The 21,328-nt window shown below is 34.1% G+C and overlaps 1 protein-coding gene across 1 annotated transcript in view; it reads right to left on the bottom strand.

The window, feature by feature from the left end:
• Positions 1 to 606: 606 nt before the first annotated feature.
• The window catches only part of LOC121427226 (protein polyglycylase TTLL10-like), a 61,003-nt gene continuing 40,281 nt past the window's right edge, over positions 607 to 21,328 (bottom strand). The window contains exons 7-13 of the mRNA XM_041623527.1: positions 20,487 to 20,664; positions 18,259 to 18,430; positions 13,907 to 14,047; positions 13,380 to 13,496; positions 8,408 to 8,501; positions 6,101 to 6,429; positions 607 to 2,794 (exon numbers count right to left, since the gene is read on the bottom strand). Of these exons, the coding sequence (XP_041479461.1) occupies positions 2,561 to 2,794; positions 6,101 to 6,429; positions 8,408 to 8,501; positions 13,380 to 13,496; positions 13,907 to 14,047; positions 18,259 to 18,430; positions 20,487 to 20,664 (1,265 nt within the window). The 3' untranslated portion in view covers positions 607 to 2,560. The remainder of the gene's footprint in view (positions 2,795 to 6,100; positions 6,430 to 8,407; positions 8,502 to 13,379; positions 13,497 to 13,906; positions 14,048 to 18,258; positions 18,431 to 20,486; positions 20,665 to 21,328) is intronic.

The raw sequence follows: 21,328 nt of genomic DNA, 5'->3' as shown, positions 1-21,328 counted from the left end.
AAAAAGGAGCTTTACCAGATAAAAATTTGACATTTTTGAAAAAGTTACATTGAATTAACTTGACCAAACTAGCTTTGGCCCCCATTTCCACAGAGGCATGACTTTTGAAAGACACAAGATTGGCTAGGTCTTACAGCAGTCTCCAAGATCACTGAAATTTGTCATTTCTGTGGAATGGCTCAGAAAGACCCCTCAAAGACTGATATTTCTTGTCTTGCTGATCTTAGACTTAGTCCAAGAGAGATCTTTTATGCAACAAGTGATCTTTCTAAATTCTTTCCATGGACTTTGCCTGGTCTTTCAATGATCTCTCATGAGTATTACAGTGATCTCCGCAAAAATCTTGAGAGACTGTCGAAAGATCATGGAAAGACTAATAAGAACTTTGAAAGTTCATGAAAAACCACTGAAGGATTGCTGAAAGACCTTTAAAAGACCATTTGCTTGTAAGACCGCTGAAGGACTGTTTTGAACCATTTCAAAAAGTTTTGGAGATCATGGACACCATGAGGACCACTGAAAGTTCCATCAGGAATCGTGAAAGACCTCAGAGAAAGTCAACTGAAAGACCTTTGAAAGATCAAGCAAGTTTCATGGTCTTACATCAGTCTTTCAGAGGTCTTGCTCTCTGTGGAATGGGGGTTTTATTAACTAAAAAAAGTAATGAAAACAAAAATGCAGTATTAGGCATGAAACAGACAAGTCCTGGGAACCGTTTCGTGAATTTCGTCAGCACTGATAAGTTGTATTTCTCCGACAGTTACCATAGTAACAGCCAGAGGCCAGTGCCTTTCAGCCAATCAAACCAAGGATTTCACTGAAATTGTCAGTACTAACAATTCAATCAGTGCCCACAACTTTCATGAAACACCCACCGTTTGTCTTAATCATTATGTCAAATATGAAATGAACTGTCAAATATTGTTTTTGCCTTTCTGATCATGCTCATGGTTGTGATTTGATGAGCCTGGTAAGATCAAGGAGATTTCCCTGGTCAGATCAGGGAATTCCATGGTCATAATGTTTAAAGGGGGTTGACATGCTAGAAAGTGCAGAACACACAGCAGTGCTACAGGCATGCAAACTTGGAATGGGCTGAAAAGAACCACTGTTACATAATATACTATTTATCCTACATAGATTACATCCTGTATAGTGATTGGTTCAAATAGTATCATGTGACCAAATACATTCTAAATATGATGTTGCGTGACGTCAGACCTCGATATATTTTTCGGTTTACCAATATTCTGACGTCATTATTTCAAACTAAAACTCTCAGGAGCACCAGCAGTGAGCTGTCTCTCCCGTTCAAGTCCCATGATGCATCAGCGCAGGCACTAATCACCATTCCACTTAAGGAGAAGTGGGTCATTCAACGCAAATAACCGGACTCTGCAAGCTTCACACATAGATTTTGGTTCTAAATTCTGAAGTAGGATATAAAACAAACATATCAAGAGTTTCCTTCAAAAGCATAGTTGGCTGGACTGGCAAACTACTTTATTTCCGGGAAAAATAGTAATTGTCGGACCAACCTCAGATAAATGATTCCACTATACTTTCTCAAAGCCGGATTTGTTTAATTCATATTTGTTTAATGTATTCAAAACCACTGACACAAGACCAATGAAATTCTTTATAGGAGTTAGAACATAAAAATGAGCTTCCTAGTTCTATACATTTCATTGAAAATAATTGTTATTTTTTGAAGTAATTTAGCCGCATACCAGAGGGATTTGAAAATCCATGGAAATATGATATAGTTTAACTGCACCACTGTTCAGATTGTATCCAAACAATAACCAACCTGACTGGAGTTCAGGAACTATATTGGGTGATGAAAATACATTTTGATTTCACAAATCAGTCTAATAGTTATCAAGAATTTGACTTAAAAAAATCATGTAGGATCTTCAGTAGACAAAATAATGATTAGCTTTATATACAAGCAATGTTTTCCATCAGTAAAATCCAGTCCATCAATAAAATCCAGCTATTTTTATTGATAGTTTGTTTTTTCTAACTTTTTTCTTTACAAATTTGAATGAAATTTGATTATATCACTTATAGCATAATCTCTTAATTCTTAAATCCCCATAAGCTGTGCAAAGGGACCAGTTTGAGAAAGCAACACCTTAAAGAATCACAGATTCAGTATTTGACTCTGCAAATTTATCTAAGGCTACATCCATTCTTGATAGAATTAATGCAAAGGTATCTCCCAACAAGACTTTGTAATGAATTGAAAAACTTTACAATGAGCCAGTTTACAAATATAGGATACCATATAATTTTTCTAAACCAGGATCACAATTAACAATACGTATGGTTCCTTCACCAATACATATCATCACTTCATCACTAACTTCATTCAAAAGTGACTTATATACATGAATCTACATTTGCCACACTCAGGAGAGTTGAAAGTGAGAAAATTAGCAGAATGAATTCATTGAAATATAAAGGCATATAAAGATTAATACAAGAATTACACCAGAGTAACAAAGTCCTCTGGAGTCGCATTGAGAAATGGTAAAGTGATATTAATATACTACATTCACAAATGAATAGAATTCATTTGGGACATTGCTTCCTGCACTTCAGTATCACTCTTCTTTAATAAAGCGCCCTCTTTGTACATTTGAGAAACAGGAGGAGTCAGAGGAGTAATATTTTTTCTCAGTGTAAGCTTAACAACAGGTAGCTGTCTGCTATGGAGTAATGGTGGTTCTCTGTTCGGCATCACAATGGGAGGCGGTACAGCAGATGATACTCTAGGTGATGTCACTGTCTGAAATATTGTAAAGTTAAAGACATTGGTTAACGTAAATTGAAAATTTATATTTTAAACAAATATCTAAACGACAATTCATCGGCTCCCTAGTGTTTTCTCCCAACTATTGTCAGTCCACCTACCTTTGTTTTTTGTTTTTTTCTTTTTGTCTCCTTCTTTTTCTCATTTTTTTAGGAAATATATACATATTTTTTTTCTCTCTCTTTATCTTTCTTTCCTTGTAACATAATGATATTAAAACAAGTTGACAATTACTTATAATTTTATTAATAGGGAAACTATCAATTAGAAGCTCTGCTACTTAAATAGTTTGCCCTTCATATTCTCATTTTATTGATATATCTGTCTGCAATCCAAACATTCAATTGTATAACATTTGTCTGATTTATTATGAATTATGGTGATGTATTGTATTATTTTATTATCAATGACTTACTGTCTTTCGATGGACATTACATTGTATTTGATATTTTATGAGATATGAAAATAAACCAAACTGAAACTGAAACATTAATTGCCTTTACAGACATCTGAAGCATGTCTGTAACATGTTTTCAAATAATAAGCCCTGATAAAATTGCACCTGAAAAATCAGTATCCAGATCTGCAATAGAAATTGAGATTATTTTTCCATAACTGATATGAGATGTTTTAACTGCTGCTTCACGCTTTCATTTTGAGCATGTTGCCTTTTACGCTTTGCGCACTGTATAACTATACTTTATGAAATGATTTCATTATGTCTCTCTTACAGTTTTTTTTATTTTCTTTGTTTTTCTTACATATATATATATATATATATATATATATATATATACAGTGTGTCTAAAAAAAACTATACACTTTTGAAATGGTTGCCAAACAAAAAACATGTCACTTTGGGGGAAAATACCTATATAAATGGAAAGCCAGTGAAGTCAACTTTCAGAGGCCACCAAAAAGTTGGAAAACTATTCATGTTTGAGTGAGCACTACCCACTTAAAACAAAGGGTATGAAAATTAGGGTGGGCAGGAATTAGCCTTCCAATTTCGTTTTTGAGTGGCGAGTCCTTAAGAACTTGCATAGTTAAAGGTGTGATAAATCAATGATAAATCATGATCAATTTAAATTGTTAGAGCAAATTTTATGAATTATTAAATTGAAATTCCAGGCATGAGTGAGCATCAATTGTAATCTTTAGTGCAGCATTTTAGCTTTAACATGTGGATCTCAGCAGAGTGTTCATTGAAGGAAATAGAGAATAGGGGTGAGATAGGACTTAAGTGGGTGAAGTAAGCTGATGGGGAAAAAGGTCAACAGAATGTTTAGCCTCCCTTAGATCGAGACTGAATGCTATTACATGTAAGCATTAAGTCCAGAGTGGACTGTCAATTTGATGATAAATTCTGAAAATTGGGTCATCAACTTTAACCATTTAATCAACAATTTATTAGTAAATCAATTCAACCAATGTGATCAAACATCCAGCTTTTTCAATAAATTATCAAACATTCAACTTTTTCAATGAATTATTTCATAAATCATGATTATTAGTCAATTTCTTTAATCATTCAACAGAAAAAAGACCCTTCAACCATCAGTCACTTGGCATTTAAGTTTTGAATACCATGATCCAGGAGAAAGAGAGAAAGAGGGGGTGGAGGGGGGGTACATGATTTGTAATTTGTAAGAGAACACAAAGAGAAAAATGTCCTTTCAACTTAGTCTGACCCTATTTGACCCCCTTACATGCAACAGGTACCATCACATTACTCAGACTCTCACAAGCACATTGCTAAGATCCATATAATTAACTTAAAATGCTACACTAAAAGTACAATTCCTGTTTACTCATGCACTGCATTTCAATCGAGTACATCATGTCAAATGATCAGTGTATAGAAGATTACCCTTCATGTTGAATAAGGAGGTCAAGACCATGTCAACTCCTCAAATAAACTTAAGATTTTGATTTATTAACCCCTCTAACTGCCTTATATGATGAACAGCTTTAAAGCAAAAATCACATCCAAGACGCTTTCTACAAAATGGTCGCCTGCGAATACTTTGGACGAAATTGTACAGCATCAAAATGAGTGTTTTGGGAATTTATTTCAGCCCAATAGTAAGTATGATATGATTTTTGTATGTCTTACATGTATTTCGATGCCATAGTAATGAATGGTGCTTATACATTAAGCAACAGGTACATATTCATGTTTAGCACCCTGATATAAGGGAAAAAGAAAAGAAAATAAACTTGTTTTTAATCAAAATTTGTACTTTTCTGGGGCCATTTGCAACCTTGATATTTATCATTGAGTTCAAGCATTACCAAATCAACAGCAAGCTTTATCATCCTAATGAAATCATGCCAAACACTATCACTTTTGTTCAAAATGAAAAGAGTACATGTAGGTCAAACCTTAGGGTTTGAGTTAATTTCATTGTATTTTCCACCTGTCCATTATCTTGTCAGCCATGTTAATTTTTGTAAATTAAATGCTATTTATTGCCATGGCGATGCCTTAACCCTTAATAAGCGGGGTGGGGGTCAATTTGACCCTCCCCTACAAATTTTTCATCAAAACGCTGCCACGCAAATTTTTTACTTTCAAGTCTTGCGCATCTTTTGATACCAAAGTTGTGACGCCTGGGTACACGGTTCCAAAATTATGCAACAATTTGTAAGTGCATGTCAGATCAGAAATTGCTCAAAAACATAACTCCGTGTACAAAGTCAATGCAAATTGTGTTTTTCAACCAAAAATCATAAATGTATGATTATTTTACTTTTGTTGGTTTAAATGGATTTATTTTATGCTATTTATGATAGCAAAAGCGTCCCAGACTGACTTTCAAACTTATGATGGTAGTTCAATAGATACCCCCAACATGGCCAATGTTCATTGACCTTTTACCTGGGTCATGTGACCTGAAATTTGCAAAGGATGTTCTGTGATACTTGATTACTCTTATGTCACAGTTTTATGAACTAGATCAATAAACTTTTAAAGTTATGATGGTAATTCAACAGATATCCCCACCTTGGCCAAAGTTCATTGACCCTAAATAAACTTTGACCTTGGTCATGTGACTTGAAACTCAGGAAGGATGTTCAGTAATACTTGATTAATATTTGTCCAAGTTTCATGAACTAGGTCCATATATTTTCCAAGTTATGCTGTCATTTAAAAAAACTTAACCTTAGATTAAGATTTGGTGTTGATGCCGCTATCTGAAAAGTGGTGCCTATAGTCTCACTCTGCTATGCAGGTGAGACAAAAACTAACTTGTTAGAATATGCACTATATTGGCTAACCTGTTTTGAGGAAGACATGACTTGTCTTGGTGAAGTCATGGCTTGTCTTGGTGAAGTCAATGGTTGTCTTGAAGAAGTCACTACTTGTTTGGGTGACTTTTCTTTTAACATAGCTTTCTGTGGGCTAAGTGAAGTACGAGCTGTTCTTGAGGTTGTCACACCGTCATTGGCTGAAGAGCTGCTAGACATAGCCTTGCGTGTTGGTGGTCTCATACAAGGTACACTACCTCCGGATGTCTCATCATACAGAACCTGATAATGTGAACGCTTGCTAAGTGGCATAATGGGATGCTTTCGTTTCACTTTCTCTTGGATCTCAATAACGATATCTACCAAAACAAAGTAAAGGAAAAACAATATCAATTACTAAAGCAATCATTTCAATACTAGTATTTCTACAGTGAAAACATTTTGCAAGTATTTATGGGATACCACAGAAAAATAGAGAGGAAATAAAAAGTACGAGCCATTGTAACTTGACCATTGTAGTAACTTTGATTGTGATTGGCTGCTAAACAATGGTTTTATGGTAATGGCCATAGGGGCATACTTCAAATAATTGTGCTGTAATTCTTTATGAAATGGGTCCTAAATAACAAAAAAAATTGAGGATTTGAGTTGTGCAAAATAGTTTTTGGTCTAAGAGTTGAGAGAGATTGAACAGGCCTTGATCAAAATGTGAAGGAGAAATGTAATCCATATTTAGAGTGGTTTTTACGACAATCTTAGTTTACTCGACCATGGGTCCGTTGCAGAAAGAGTTGCGTTTAAACGCAAGTAAAAAAATCAATCGCAAGTCCCAAATGCGCGCTATAGATTGGCTGAAAATCAGGTTACAAATGATTTTTAAAGTTGCAATTGATTGCAACTCTTTCTGCAACGGGCCCCATATCAACCATGGCAACTTAATACACAAACAAACAAATTACAAAAAATATATGGTGTTCCCCTAATACACAATAAAAATTTCGAAATATATATTTCTCTGCAAAAGCATGAAAACAATACTAAATTTGGGTGGCTGTCAGATGGTAAAACAGTCTTACTCGAAAATTTGACTTTTTGAGATAGATTCACCTTCCTTGTAATGTGAGGGCACTCTTTCCAATGGTGCTATCGACATAATCCCATCATGTCTTGATTTACAGATAATTTCCGCTATCTTGGCTCGAGCTAAAGCCAGGGTAATAATAACAACGTGCCTCGGAATAGAATATTTCTAGATAGATGGCGCTATATAAATGCCTATTATTATTATTACTTTTTTGTATTTTTTCTTCAGATTTGATAGTTAAATGATCTATCTTTGAGTTAGCTCATTGTCGGTAATATTGTTTGGAGGTAAAACAAGCTATCTATTACATAAACCTTTTAACCTTTTTTATTGAGATTTTTTAATCATCGCTGTCAGATGGTAAAATGGTCTATCTTCGGGTTAGACCAGTTTACCGCCACATCACACGGCCGTCAGATGGTAAAACGGTCTATCTCAGAAATCACTGAAGTATGTTGTGCAATGGGTAAGATGGTAAAATGATCTAGAAGATAGACCATTTTACCATCTTATGATGTGTAGTATGAGTCTATACATGTGCTGTGGTTAAACAGTCTATCTATACAAAAATCTCATTTATTTCATAATTTAAACCCCAAATAAGCTAAAAAAAATTCAGTTATTATTGTTTATTGTGCTTCTTCTTTTCCCATTGCTAAAAATGCATTATTTCCGTCTCACAAAAAAGCTCAAACCTCTTAGCTTTCAAATCATTTCTCTCAGAACAGCGATTTTCGAGATAGCCGTGGGGTGATATTCTGTGATCTATTTTATCTTTGAAATATATTTCATCCTTAAACTGGAATCAGTATTCTGAGATGACTTTATCTCTCAGATATTTCATCTTGTGTATCTATACGAAGCCCATCAGTGCCTGCATAACATAGTGTATCTAATCATATCAATGGAGATGACGCCATGTTACATCAAACTTCAAACAAAGTGGGGGTGTTTTATTACTGCGACTTCAATTTTAGTAATACTTCTGGGTGAACTCTCACATTTGTGAAGAACGAAGGATGAGCGGCAGATGGACAGATATCACTTGGATCCCTAAGTAACCTCCGGTGGACAATAGATGTATAGAGCACAGAAACTATTCCATAAAGAATCAATTCTATTGAAATTATATACAAATTCTAATATACTTCATATCAAATAAATGTGTTTTAAGTTTTGATTTGAAGTTTATACATGTGGGACTTCATGAGCAAATGTTTGATCACCTGTATATGAGAAGGGAAGTTTCTTACCTAATGTTTCTTCAACAACTTGTGGTAGTAGCTCCTTGAGAACCTCACAGTTTGTATGCAGAGCTGGATTAACATTAATCTCTAATAACCAAATCTGGAAAAAAGAAAGTCCAATAATGGCACTAAAACTCAATAGAAAAAATGATATTTTTACTTTTTACAGTTGAATTCTGCCATATAAAGAATTCATCTAAAATCTAAATGACTCAAGAATGAAACCTTTTCTTTCAAGAGTTTTAGCAATCATAAAAAAATGCAAAATATTGATTTTTAAGGATTCCTTACCAGGAAAATAAAATTAGTCTTAATATTAAAATAAAAAAAGAAACCTAACAATAAAAGTTTTGCAGATATTCATTAAATTTTTTTTTTAATGGCTTTAAAGTGATATCACACTTGAGTAACTTCCCATGTCATGTCATGTCATAAAAATTAAGCAAAATGAATTTTTCTCCAAAAATTGGAAAGGATTTTACCTACGCATTAAAATATCATTAGGTTTATTATTTTGTGAACATTTCCATGGGAAAAAATATTTTGAGTAATACCTATTAAAACAAGATGGTTCACAACCATGAGTCTCGCCTAATTTTGCAATCAACAAAATAGGCAATATGATCTTTTGACCCCTAGACGACATCTGACCTTATCATTCTCAAGAAAACATGTATGGTAATATCCAATTCATTTGTAACAAGTGTGAACATAATTGATGTAGAAATAAAGACAGGAGAGCAAGTTGACCTACTGACCGCTAGATGACCTCTGACACCATCGTCCCCATGGACACACATGTGGTATTACCCAAGGATCATCTGTATCAAGTGTCTTTTCCGCAATTCATAGGTGTAATATAGTATTGGTATATATTCTATTGGTAACAATTGTAAGTTCTCTAAGTTCAAAAATTAAGGAATGCTGTAATTTATTGGTCTACTTCTTTGTGTACATTATGATATGTATTCTTGTTTTCTCCATTGTAAAGCGCGTAGAAAAACTTTCTGTTTATTATGCGCTATAGAAGTGATGTATTATCATCATTATAGGTGTGAACATAATTGATACAGAAATAAAAAAAATTAATGTAAATTGAACATAAACATCAAAAAAGGATGAACATGACCTCCTATCATTTGACCCCTAGATGACCCAATCATTTTCATAGACTCACATGTGGTATTACCCAAGGATTATATGTACCAAGTATGAACATAATTGATGCAGAAATAAAGAAATGGGAGCAAGTTTAACAACAAGTGGAATGCCTCTGGCCGTCTCACCTGCATCACCCGATTAAACATAGCAGCAGTGCTGACTTTGAAAACTACTATAACTATAATAATACTATAATAATAGCAGTGCATTTTTAAAGCGCCATGAGCACCGAAAGGTGGACCTGTGCGCTATATAAGTAGCCACCATTATTATTATTATTATTAACTCGCACAAGATGTTCAGTGAAACTTGGTTACTCTTATTTCCACGTTTTATGAACTAGCTAGACCAATACACTTACAGAGATAGGATGGTAATTCAACAAATACCCCCAATGTTGCCAAAATTCATTGACCTCACATGACCTTTGAACTTGATCATGTGACCTGAAACTTGCACAGATATTCAGTGATACTTGATTACTCTTATGTCCAAGTTTCAAAAGTCAGATCAATAAACTTGCAAAGTTATGATGGTAATTCAACAGATACCCCCATTATGGCCAAAGTTAATTGACCTTTGACCTTGGTCATGTGACCTAAAATGCGCACAGGATGTTCAGTGATGCTTGATTACTCTTATGTCCAAGTTTTATGAACTCGACCACCATACTTTCAAAGTAATGATGGTAATTCAACAAATACTCCCAATTCGGCCTAAGTTTATTGACCCTAAATGACCTTTGACCTTGATCATGTGACCTGAAACTTGCACAGGATGTTGAGTGATACTTGATTACTATTATGTCCAAGTTTCATGAATCAGATCCAAAAACTTATAAAGTTTTGATTGTAATTCAATAGATACCCCAAAATCGGCCAAAGTTCATTGACCCCAAATGACCTTTGACCTTGGTCATGTGACGTGAAACTCATGCAGGATGTTTGGTGATACTTGATCAACCTTATGTCCAAGTTTAATGACCTAGGTCCATATATTTCCTAAGTTATGATGTCATTTCAAAAACTTAACCTCAGGTTAAGATTTGATGTTGTCGCCGCCGCAGTCGGAAAAGCGTCGCCTATAGTCTCACTCTGCTATGCAGGTGAGACAAAAACTTTAACATTTTCTAACAGACTAACTGGCTAACACACTACCATAACGGACTACAGACCAACAGGAAAAGTGATTACAAAGGTCTCTGCCGAACTTCATGAGGCAAGATAAAAATTAAAATTTCTGGAATTCATAAGACATTTACATGAGAAATATGTATGGTCAGCTGCCCTTAAGTCAAATTCATAATATACCAATATAGATTACAACATCATAATTACATGATTTCCGTTTTTGCTTTCAGATGAGAAGATTTGAAAAAGTAGATTAAGGACTACAAAACAATATGTTTCTTGATGTCATGACATTTTTGGGACAAAGAGGTCATCAAAATCTTCATGTCATGAAATTTGATGTTTATGTCTTGCAAACTGACAAAGATTGAGTTCGATATTTTGAGCATCGCGACACGCTAACAAAATCATGACGAAATGAAGATGAAAAGTGTGGTGGACAAATGAATAAGGTGCAAGGATCTAAAAGATAGCCAGTATTCTTGTAAATGAAATATCTAACTTTGCTGAATCCCGAATTGACAAAATTCTGAAAAAGTCCAAGACCTCAGAAAATGAACCCTGGTATGACATACAGTAGCACCTCTCAGACAAAACAGCTTATGAAACAAAATGCAAAACATCGCAAAGAGTACTGGATGCACAGCTCACTACACATACCATAGCCTGTGGGCGACTACAGTGACCATTATTGATCAAGCAGTCATTGCTTCCCGAGATATCATGGAAGTAACTGATCAGAGTCCTCTCTAATAAACTATGTAAAACAAGCAAGGAGAAGAAGAGAGAAATGAGTGCCCAAATCACATCATCAATGCAAGAAGAGAAATTAGGACTCGGAGTAGGACTACGCCTAACTCCAAGCACCAGATCTAACGTAGGCTTAGAGACCTTTCTAACACTAGATCCAGATCTAGACCTGTACCACACACTTCAACTTGTCCCACTGGTCCGGGATCTGGTCTTGTCTCCAGTCAGACACAAAGTAGAAATGGAACTCCTATCAATCTGCATTCACAAACAGACCTGCAAGTGCAACCCTCGATTCTGAGAATCTTGAGATTGCTGGAATCCATCCTGTCTCTCTCCCAAGAACAATTGATATTTCAGGATAATTTGAATACCCACCAAAATTAGTAACTGTTCCTTTTTGATAACTTAAAATATTTTAGTTTGATTCATATTATCATTCAATTAACAATATTTGCTTCTTTATGTTTCTAATTATTGTTATCTTTGACTTAGATTTTGACTTTATTTTCATGTATGATATGATGATTTTTGTTGTTCTTTATGTTTTCATCAGGTCATTGATGAAAACAGTTTTATGCTGATCTTTTGTACCTGAACAATACATTTTCATTGAATACCATGCAACATTTTCATTTTCACAGGCCTGTTACTTTCTACAACAAATAGACTGGCCTCGACCCTTTGTTAAGACATTGGGACATTTCTAGATCTAGGCCTAGCCCTATCGCTCAACTCAAAATTAGATAAGAGGCTTGCTGTATTCTAACCTTATGTAACAGTGTACCGTAAGGTACGTGAACTCAGAAAATTAACGTTTTCAGCTTGAAAGTTTTTGTAAATATGTTGAAAGTTGGAGTTGGATTTTTTAGACTGTTTGGAACTACTGTTTGTATCCGTGTTTAATTGGAACTAGTTTACTGTTAATGTTGGACCTAAAATCAGTGTTTGGAACTAAGCTGTGTGGATTTCTTGTTGGACCCAAAATCCATGTTTGATTGCAGTTCAACTTCAAGTATGCTGTTTCTGTTTTGTAGTGGACACTTGCACAGTTCCATCAACGGTGAGTGGATTATCTTATCACTCGGCATTAAGTTTTAACAATAGATCTACATCTTACGTTAGAACTATAGATCTATTAGGCCTAAATCTAGTTTAGAATCAAGGCCTAGATCCCCTACTCTATAGGCTTAATTTTGTTCAGTCTAGCCTAGATCTCATAAATTTATCTTTTGTGATGTCACAATTGCCGGTAAACGCGTACTGATTAAATGTGTGATGTTGGCTGCTTCAAGTGCGCAACGCTAGCCAGCTGCGGCTCAAAATTTGTGTTAATTGCCTGCAGTAAAATTTCCATCATTTTTATTTAACGTAAGAAAAAAAAATATTATTTTCACATTTTCGCTGAGTTCCAAGGCGTTGTACGACACAAATAGTGAATATTCTTATTCGTGCAATGGTGCAAGATTTTGCATTTGGTGAAAGAAGAGAGGCTCTATTCTGTCTTTCACCTCATGCGAAATAAAATCTCGCATCATCGCACTCATGCCTATTTGCTATTTGTATAATATAATGATGGAATAGTGCACTATTCCATCATTGATGTCACAGATCATGCAATCTCTGACACTCTGCCGGTGCAGGCACTAAGCGGGTATTGCTGAGCATGTTTGCTTCAGGAAATGCAAGTGCGCTATCTATCTTTTGGTTAATGTTAGAGATGGACAGATATACCAAGCATTAATTTCTAAAGGTTAGAGGGAATCATTCATCCTTGGTTGTACTGGCAATATCACTATTTCCCGTCCAACCTCAGATGAACAAAAAATTCCTGCTATACTTCCTCAAAGCATGGTACATGTGTATCTAAAAATCTCAAAGAGAAAGAATAGAGAGATAGACCTACGCAAAGAGAAAGAATAGAAAGAGAGACCTACCTTCATATCAACATCAAGGAGAAAGTCAAATCCTAGAAGATCAAAATATCCCAATGATGTATCAAGTTTATTCTTTGAGGCAAGGAAGCACTGACTCATGATCTGACACATACGTTTCTGAAAAAAAAAATCACCATACATGTCATTAATCACTAGTCAAAACTTACCTAAATTTACCTGTTTCAAGTAAGTCAAGAGCTGAACACAGGCCTGTTACTTTAATTCTGGAAAGGGAATTATCAGTTGAAATACATGTAGTATATTCAATCTTCATTACTAACAAAGCATAGGGTATTTCCAGATTTGGTATTTGATACCTGCTTTTCTAATTTTGGTGACCTTGTATACAAAAAAAAAATTATACATACCGATAATATGAATACCATCGTCAAATTTTATGTAGCAAATATTCAGGTTTAAGAACTGAATACTGTATTTGGGTTAGAAATTACCTGACATAAAATCATTTGGTGATATTCATAGTGAATAATAAGATCTTATTTGATTACTTTTGTGTGTGATTTTACCTGGAAGAATCCTAGAACCCAATCCTTAGGAAGACCTTTATCTTCTGACAGATGTTGATTGACATGATCATTAAATGCATTCATACTCCATACAGTATCTTCTTTTATATCTTGATAGTTAGGATTCTTCCTCTGCTGGAACTGTCAGGGAAATCAATTCATTCCAAAAATAAAATAATCAACCGATACATCAATAAATGAATAAATGAATTGTTACATCAAACAATAAATACATCAATCGATAGATCAATCAATGAATACATCAATCGATAGATCGATCAATAAATAAATCAATTGTTAGATCAAACAATAAATACATCAATCGATAGATCAATCAATGAATACATCAATCGATAGATCAATCAATAAATACATCAATCGATAGATCAATCAATAAATAAATCAATTGTTAGATCAAACAATAAATACATCAATCGATAGATCAATTAACAAATAAATCAATCGATAGATCAATCAAATAAATACATCAATCGATAGATCAATTAACAAATAAATCAGTCGATAGATCAATCAATCAATAAATACATCAATCGATAGATCAATCAATAAATACATCAATCGATAGATCAATCAATGAATACATCAATTGATATCAAAGAACAAATAAATCAAATGATAGATCAATCAATGAATACATCAATTGATAGATCAATCAATGAATACATCAATCGATAGATCAATCAATAAATACATCAATCGATAGATCAATCAATAAATACATCAATCGATAGATCAATAAAAAATACATCAATTGATAGATCAATAAATAAATAAATACATCAATCAATAGATCAATCAATGAATACATCAATCGATATATCAATCAATAGATCAATCAATAAATACATCAATCGATAGATCAATCAATAAATACAGCAATCGATAGATCAATCAATAAATACATCAATCTATAGATCAATCAATAAATACATCAATCGATAGATCAATAAATAAATACATCAATCGATAGATCAATCAATAAATACATCAATCGATAGATCAATCAATAATACATCAATCGATAGATCAATAAATAAATACATCAATCGATAGATCAATCAATGAATACATCAATTGATAGATCAATGAATAAATCAATTGTTAGATCAATCAATATATACATCAATTGATAGATCAATCAATGAATACATCAATTGATAGATCAATCAATGAATAAATTAATTGATAAACCAATCAATAAATACATTAATCGATAGATCAATAAAAAATACATCAATTGATAGATCAATAAATAAATACATCAATCAATAGATCAATAAAAAATACATCAATTGATAGATCAATCAATAATTAAATCAATCAATAGATTAATGAATAAATCAATCAATACATATATCAATCAGTCAGCCATACAATCAATTAATCAACTAAATGAACCAATTAAGGTCTAATGAAATATTTGACCTTTGTACAGTTCTCTATTTTCTAAAGGAAGTTACTGTATTATAGTTCATGCTAGTACATTCAGAGAGTAAAATCTAAAAATATGTCTGTTATTGTTATATAACAAATTTTGCAAATATGCTGCCATGTGCACTTTTTTTACTGTACATGTACTTGAAATGCAGAAAACTGAACCAATTATTACGAGGGAGCGGAGTTGAGCATTCTGGGGGGGGGGTAGTTTTGCATTTTTGGACTTATATCAATAACACTATGCGAGTATGGCAAGGCTCCCCTCCCCCAATCCTGGAGCTTGCAGGTGAAGCTAGATCGGCACACGCAAGTGGTATTGGCTTCCATTGTGCAATCCACAACTGGAATTTTATTGCATGAATTCCGATCATCTACCATTTTGAACTCTTTGAATGAAAGGCGTGTAGATGAGACCATGTTTTAAACAATGATAAAAAAAGTGTCGCTAAGGCAAGCAAATAATGTGCCTGCCTGTAACATGGAAAATGGAGTTATTGTTCAAGCAAGAAAAGTGGAAGGTGGCGACTTCACCTCTGACCTGCTGACCTCAAAATCGACAGAATTTCTGGGATCTGTGCTAGTATCATACACACCAAATTATATGAGCCTAGGTTAAGTTCAACTGAACTTATCGCGTTTACAAGGACTACAGAAGGGTGAGATGAAAACATGTCACTGTGACCTTTCACCTTTTGACCTCAAAATCAATAGGCTTCCTGGGATCCATGCTAGTATCATGCACATCAAATTATATGAGCCTAGGTTAAGTCTAACTGAAGTTCTATCGTTTACAAGGGAAAGTTAACGGACGGACAGACAGACGGACACCGAGCATTATGCCATAATATGTCCCATCTAGGACTGGCGTATAATAAAAAAGGGCGGGTTTTTCATGCAATAAAATTCGCAATGGAGGTAAGTTGATCAAGAGAGGTAGAGAGTGAAAGAGAAAAATATAAGATATAGAGGGAGAATATTGGGGCTAGATTGAAAGAGTGAATATTGCAGAAAAATATTCCAATCTAATTCCGTCATTCTATTCATTAATTATCATTCATGTTCATGCATATGTTCATAATCAGTACAATTTCATTTCAATTATCAGAAATGCATTACTGCCGGTACATTATTTTGCCATTATTACGAAAAATAAGGAGTAACTGCCAATCCTTTTAAGTGATGTATTGAGAGAAAAATAAACAAGGAATTGTGGCCAATGTGGGAGTGCTTCCAAAATACATAATTGCTGTTTTTGGCCTGGTCATGTCAAGTGAATTCATGCTTGATTCATCATACATGTACATGTACAGCGACAATCAATACAAAAAGAAAAAAACCCAAATTTTTTTATATGATGGAAAGTAACTCCCTGCTTAGCAAAAAAGTATTATTATCATTTTTTTCTGGGGGGGGGGACATAATTATGAAAGGAAGATCAAGAGATAATGTAATTTGCAAGTTGCGAATGATTGAGAGATGAAAATGTTTGATCTATTAGAACAGTGCAAGCGTAGCTGGTGCTAAAGCTTGCAGAAAGCAAGGTCAGGCATCGCTACACAAGGTAAAGCAGCGATTATTGTAAACTTGTATTAGTCAATCAAATGCTTTTCTATGCAAATTTTGTTAAAAGATCTGGTTACCATTTACATGTATAATTGTTGTTTCAAATATGTAACATATGCCTTTGAGTTATGGGGCCCAGATTGCATGGTGCATGACATGGATAGAGAGGTGTACTTGCTAGCACAAGCCAGAATCATGACATGTTTACAGAGCAGTCATTGCCATGGACATGGATAGAGAGGTGTACTTGCTAGCACAAGCCAGAATCATGACATGTTTACAGAGCAGTCATTGCCATGGATAGAAATATTATTGTGGTGAATGTTTTGAAAAGATTCTGTGAAAAGCGAAACTGTCAAAGATTTTTTAATAATTTCCACTCCTAGTTGTGATCCTTTTTCCAAAACCAAGAACTTGGAAGTGATTGTTTCAGGAAGTTTTGAAAAAGGTAAAGCAATAGAAAGATCCACTGCTGGTGCCCCTCCGTAGCTTGTAAACAATCATCTCTGAAATAGAGATGGTCTTTGTTGGTATAACCGTATAAATACCGGTATTGAAAAATCCAATACAGAAAAAGCTTACTCAGTGCCCTTTCATATTTGTTTGGTTTTGACTTGGTGCCCTCCTTACTTGCCTTGCTGCCCTTAAAATCTATTGAGATAGTGCTTCCTAAACCCAAAATTGCCTGTCCCTAAAACTGGTGACATTCGAGGCCTGGTATAATAAGCCAAATGTCCCTACATCCCCAATCTGAACATTCATTTTTTTTTTTGGGGGGGGGGAATAAAACCTTCAAAATAGTGAGTAGGTTTCACGGTACACCATGTACCTTTCTTGGGCAAGTGTTGGTCCTGAAAAAGACCACCCAAACTCTAAGTTTCCACAATAGTGTTTTTGAAGTCTTCAGTTTGCAATTCAATCCCTATGTTTGAGGTAAGGATGAAACAAGAGGGATAGGTTTAGGGTAAGGATGAACTGATAGGGATAGTTTTAGGGTAGGGATGAACTGGTGGGGATAAGTTTAGGGTAGAGATTAACTGATAGGGATAGGTTTAGGGTAGGGATGAATTGATAGGGATAGGTTTAGGGTAGAGATGAACAGGTAGGGATAGGTTTAGGGTAGAGATGAACTGATAGGGATAGGTTTTGGGTAGAGATGAACTGATAGGGATAGGTTTAGGGTAGAGATGAACTGATACGGATTGGTTTAGGGAAATATAGTTTTCGCTAACCTGGAATTAAGAAATAGGGAGATAATCAATTTTCATAAAAAATCTATGCTATTCTGAGATAGAAAAATATGATTAAAATGACTTAGCTTATGAGCTGACCTGGTTAGTAAGATGTGTGGTGATATCTGTGCTCTCAGGATCATAGTCTTCACATGACAAACGAAGATATCCATTATGAAAGAGGACTATAAATGGATTGGTACAGGCAATCAGCATGTAGGCACGAACATCAAACTTCTTGTTATTCAGCAGCAAAGGATTTGGAATGTACCTAAAATACAAAGGAAAAAAAAGCATATTGGTGCACCCTGCACATGTATATTTAATGAAGTTGATTCTCTAATGGAAGGAGATGGGCTCTTGAACTCCACTGACAATGTTCTGGTTCTGAGAAGTTTTTGTCTGTTCTCATAAGGAAGAAAAATCAAGATACATGCAACTGGAGCTAATCATTCTATAAAGTTAAAGCTACTGTACAGTAGACTCCAGATTTTAATGAGATGATGAACAGATTCTGCAGATAACATGTATACACCAATGTAAACATGCAAACATGGTAGTTTACCATCAGCAATTTTTACTGCTGTGCCACTCACCTGTCTCACCTGCCTGACTAAAATGGTTCTAAAAATCTTTTGCAATGTTGAAGGGTGTCTTATGGCATCTGACATTAATCATTTGGTTTAAAGATCCAGCAAAAGAAAAAAAGAGATTAGTAAAGTCAAAATTGTGACTTGCACACTGGGTCATTATGGTCTTGAATTATGACCACCATCTAGTTTGGGCAACAGCTCAAGATGTTCCCACTCAACAACCAATGTGTGCCAAGCTGCCAATGCAAGGAACCAATATTTGGTATCAAAATAAAGTTTACAAAATATTGCTAGTGATCATTTCATTTTGGAATTGGAGGTGATAATTTTTATCAAAATCAAAGGGGTGGTGTATTAACATAGATCTCCTTACTTGCAGAAACCTTTGTATAAGCATTTATCCTGACTCTATTACTGATAATATATATTTAAAACCTTTGTATAAGCATCTATCCTGACTCTATTACTGATAATATATCTTTAAAACCTTTGTATAAGCATCTATCCGGACTCTATTACTGATAATATATCTTTAAAACCTTTGTATAAGCATCTATCCTGACTCTATTACTGATAATATATCTTTAAACCTTTGTATAAGCATCTATCCTGACTCTATCACTTATAATATATCTTTAAAACCTTTGTATAAGCATCTATCCTGACTCTTATCACTGATAATATATCTTTAAAACCTTTGTATAAGCATCTATCCTGACTCTATTACTGATTATATATCTTTAAAACCTTTGTATAAGCATCTATCCTGACTCTATTACTGATAATATATCTTTAAAACCTTTATATAAGCATCTATCCTGACTCTATTACTGATAACATATCTTTAAAACCTTTGTATAAGCATCTATCCTGACTCTACCACTTATAATATATCTTTAAAACCTTTGTATAAGCATCTATCCTGACTCTATTACTGATTATATATTTAAAACCTTTGTATAAGCATCTATCCTGACTCTATTACTGATAATATATCTTTAAAACCTTTGTATAAACATCTATCCTGACTCTATCACTTATGATATATCTTTAAAACCTTTGTATAAGCATCTATCCTGACTCTATTACAGATAATATATCTTTAAAACCTTTGTATAAGCATCTATCCTGACTCTATTACAGATAATATATCTTTAAAACCTTTGTATAAGCATCTATCCTGACTCTATTACTGATAATATATCTTTAAAACCTTTGTATAAGCATCTATCCTGACTCTATTACTGATAATATATATTTAAAACCTTTGTATAAGCATCTATCCTGACTCTATTACAGATAATATATCTTTAAAACCTTTGTATAAGCATCTATCCTGACTCTATCACTGATAATATATCTTTAAAACCTTTGTATAAGCATCTATCCTGACTCTATCACTGATAATATATCTTTAAAACCTTTGTATAAGCATCTATCCTGACTCTATCACTGATAATATATCTTTAAAACCTTTGTATAAGCATCTATCCTGACTCTATCACTGATAATATATCTTTAAAACCTTTGTATAAGCATCTATCCTGACTCTATTACTGATAATATATCTTTAAAACCTTTGTATAAGCATCTATCCTGACTCTATCACTGATAATATATCTTTAAAACCTTTGTATAAGCATCTATCCTTACTCTATCACTTATAATATATCTTTGCAACCTTTGTATAAGCATCTATCGTTACTCTATCACTGATAATATATCTTTTTATACCTTTGAATAAGTCTCTGTCCTGCAGCTTGAACTCTTGTTCTTCTCTGCATAACTTTATTAGAAGCAGCTTCTTCTTCTCGTAATCTGTATCTCTCTTGAAGCAGACTGATATCCCTCACTAGATAGATCCCTTTACCTTGGTTCATACCATTTGGTTTGCTGATCCAAATCTCACCTTCTGTCATTTCAAAACAGATACATTTTATTTCAATTAATGCTGATGAGGAGATAAACAGTAAACAGTAAAGAGTGATAACATGTAAATAAGATATTACTGATCACCACTAGTGACTGATAGCACTATCTACATGTATTGTGAGTTGTGATAACATTAGAATGAGATTCTGATCATCACTTTCGGCTTTTTACACAAGATTTTCTTAACCCCTGACTATCGCTAACCCTGTACTATTTTCATTTTCTTTTCACACATGCCAGACTTTCTGCCCAACCCCAGCTAAGGAATGCTTGCTTTTCACATGAAACTCGCTTACCGTGGACTAGTGGTACCTCATGAATATTCACAAGCGCACTGTGGGGCCATATCCAAGATTGCACGAGCTTTGAATCAATTTTAAATGTCTAACAGTACCGTCTAGTTGTTTTTGGATCTCCTCATCAGCCCAGAAATTGAGGAAACATCAAACCTCAGCATCGTCCCAATATCTTGTTCTTTTATTTCTAAGCCATGCTTCGAAAAATAATACAACAGATCCAGTGAAAATATATTTGAACCATAGGAATAAAACTGACATGTTAACAATTCGTTCACTTGAACACTACATCAAGGCTCCCAAAACAATAAAAATAAAGGTGCATTCATAGTATTTCATTGTAAAATT

This window comes from Lytechinus variegatus, chromosome 14 (genome assembly GCF_018143015.1).
Source record: "Lytechinus variegatus isolate NC3 chromosome 14, Lvar_3.0, whole genome shotgun sequence".
Taxonomy (NCBI): domain Eukaryota; kingdom Metazoa; phylum Echinodermata; class Echinoidea; order Temnopleuroida; family Toxopneustidae; genus Lytechinus; species Lytechinus variegatus.
The sequence above is the reverse complement of the archived record's forward strand: the minus strand, read 5'-3'. Positions and strand labels throughout refer to the sequence as shown.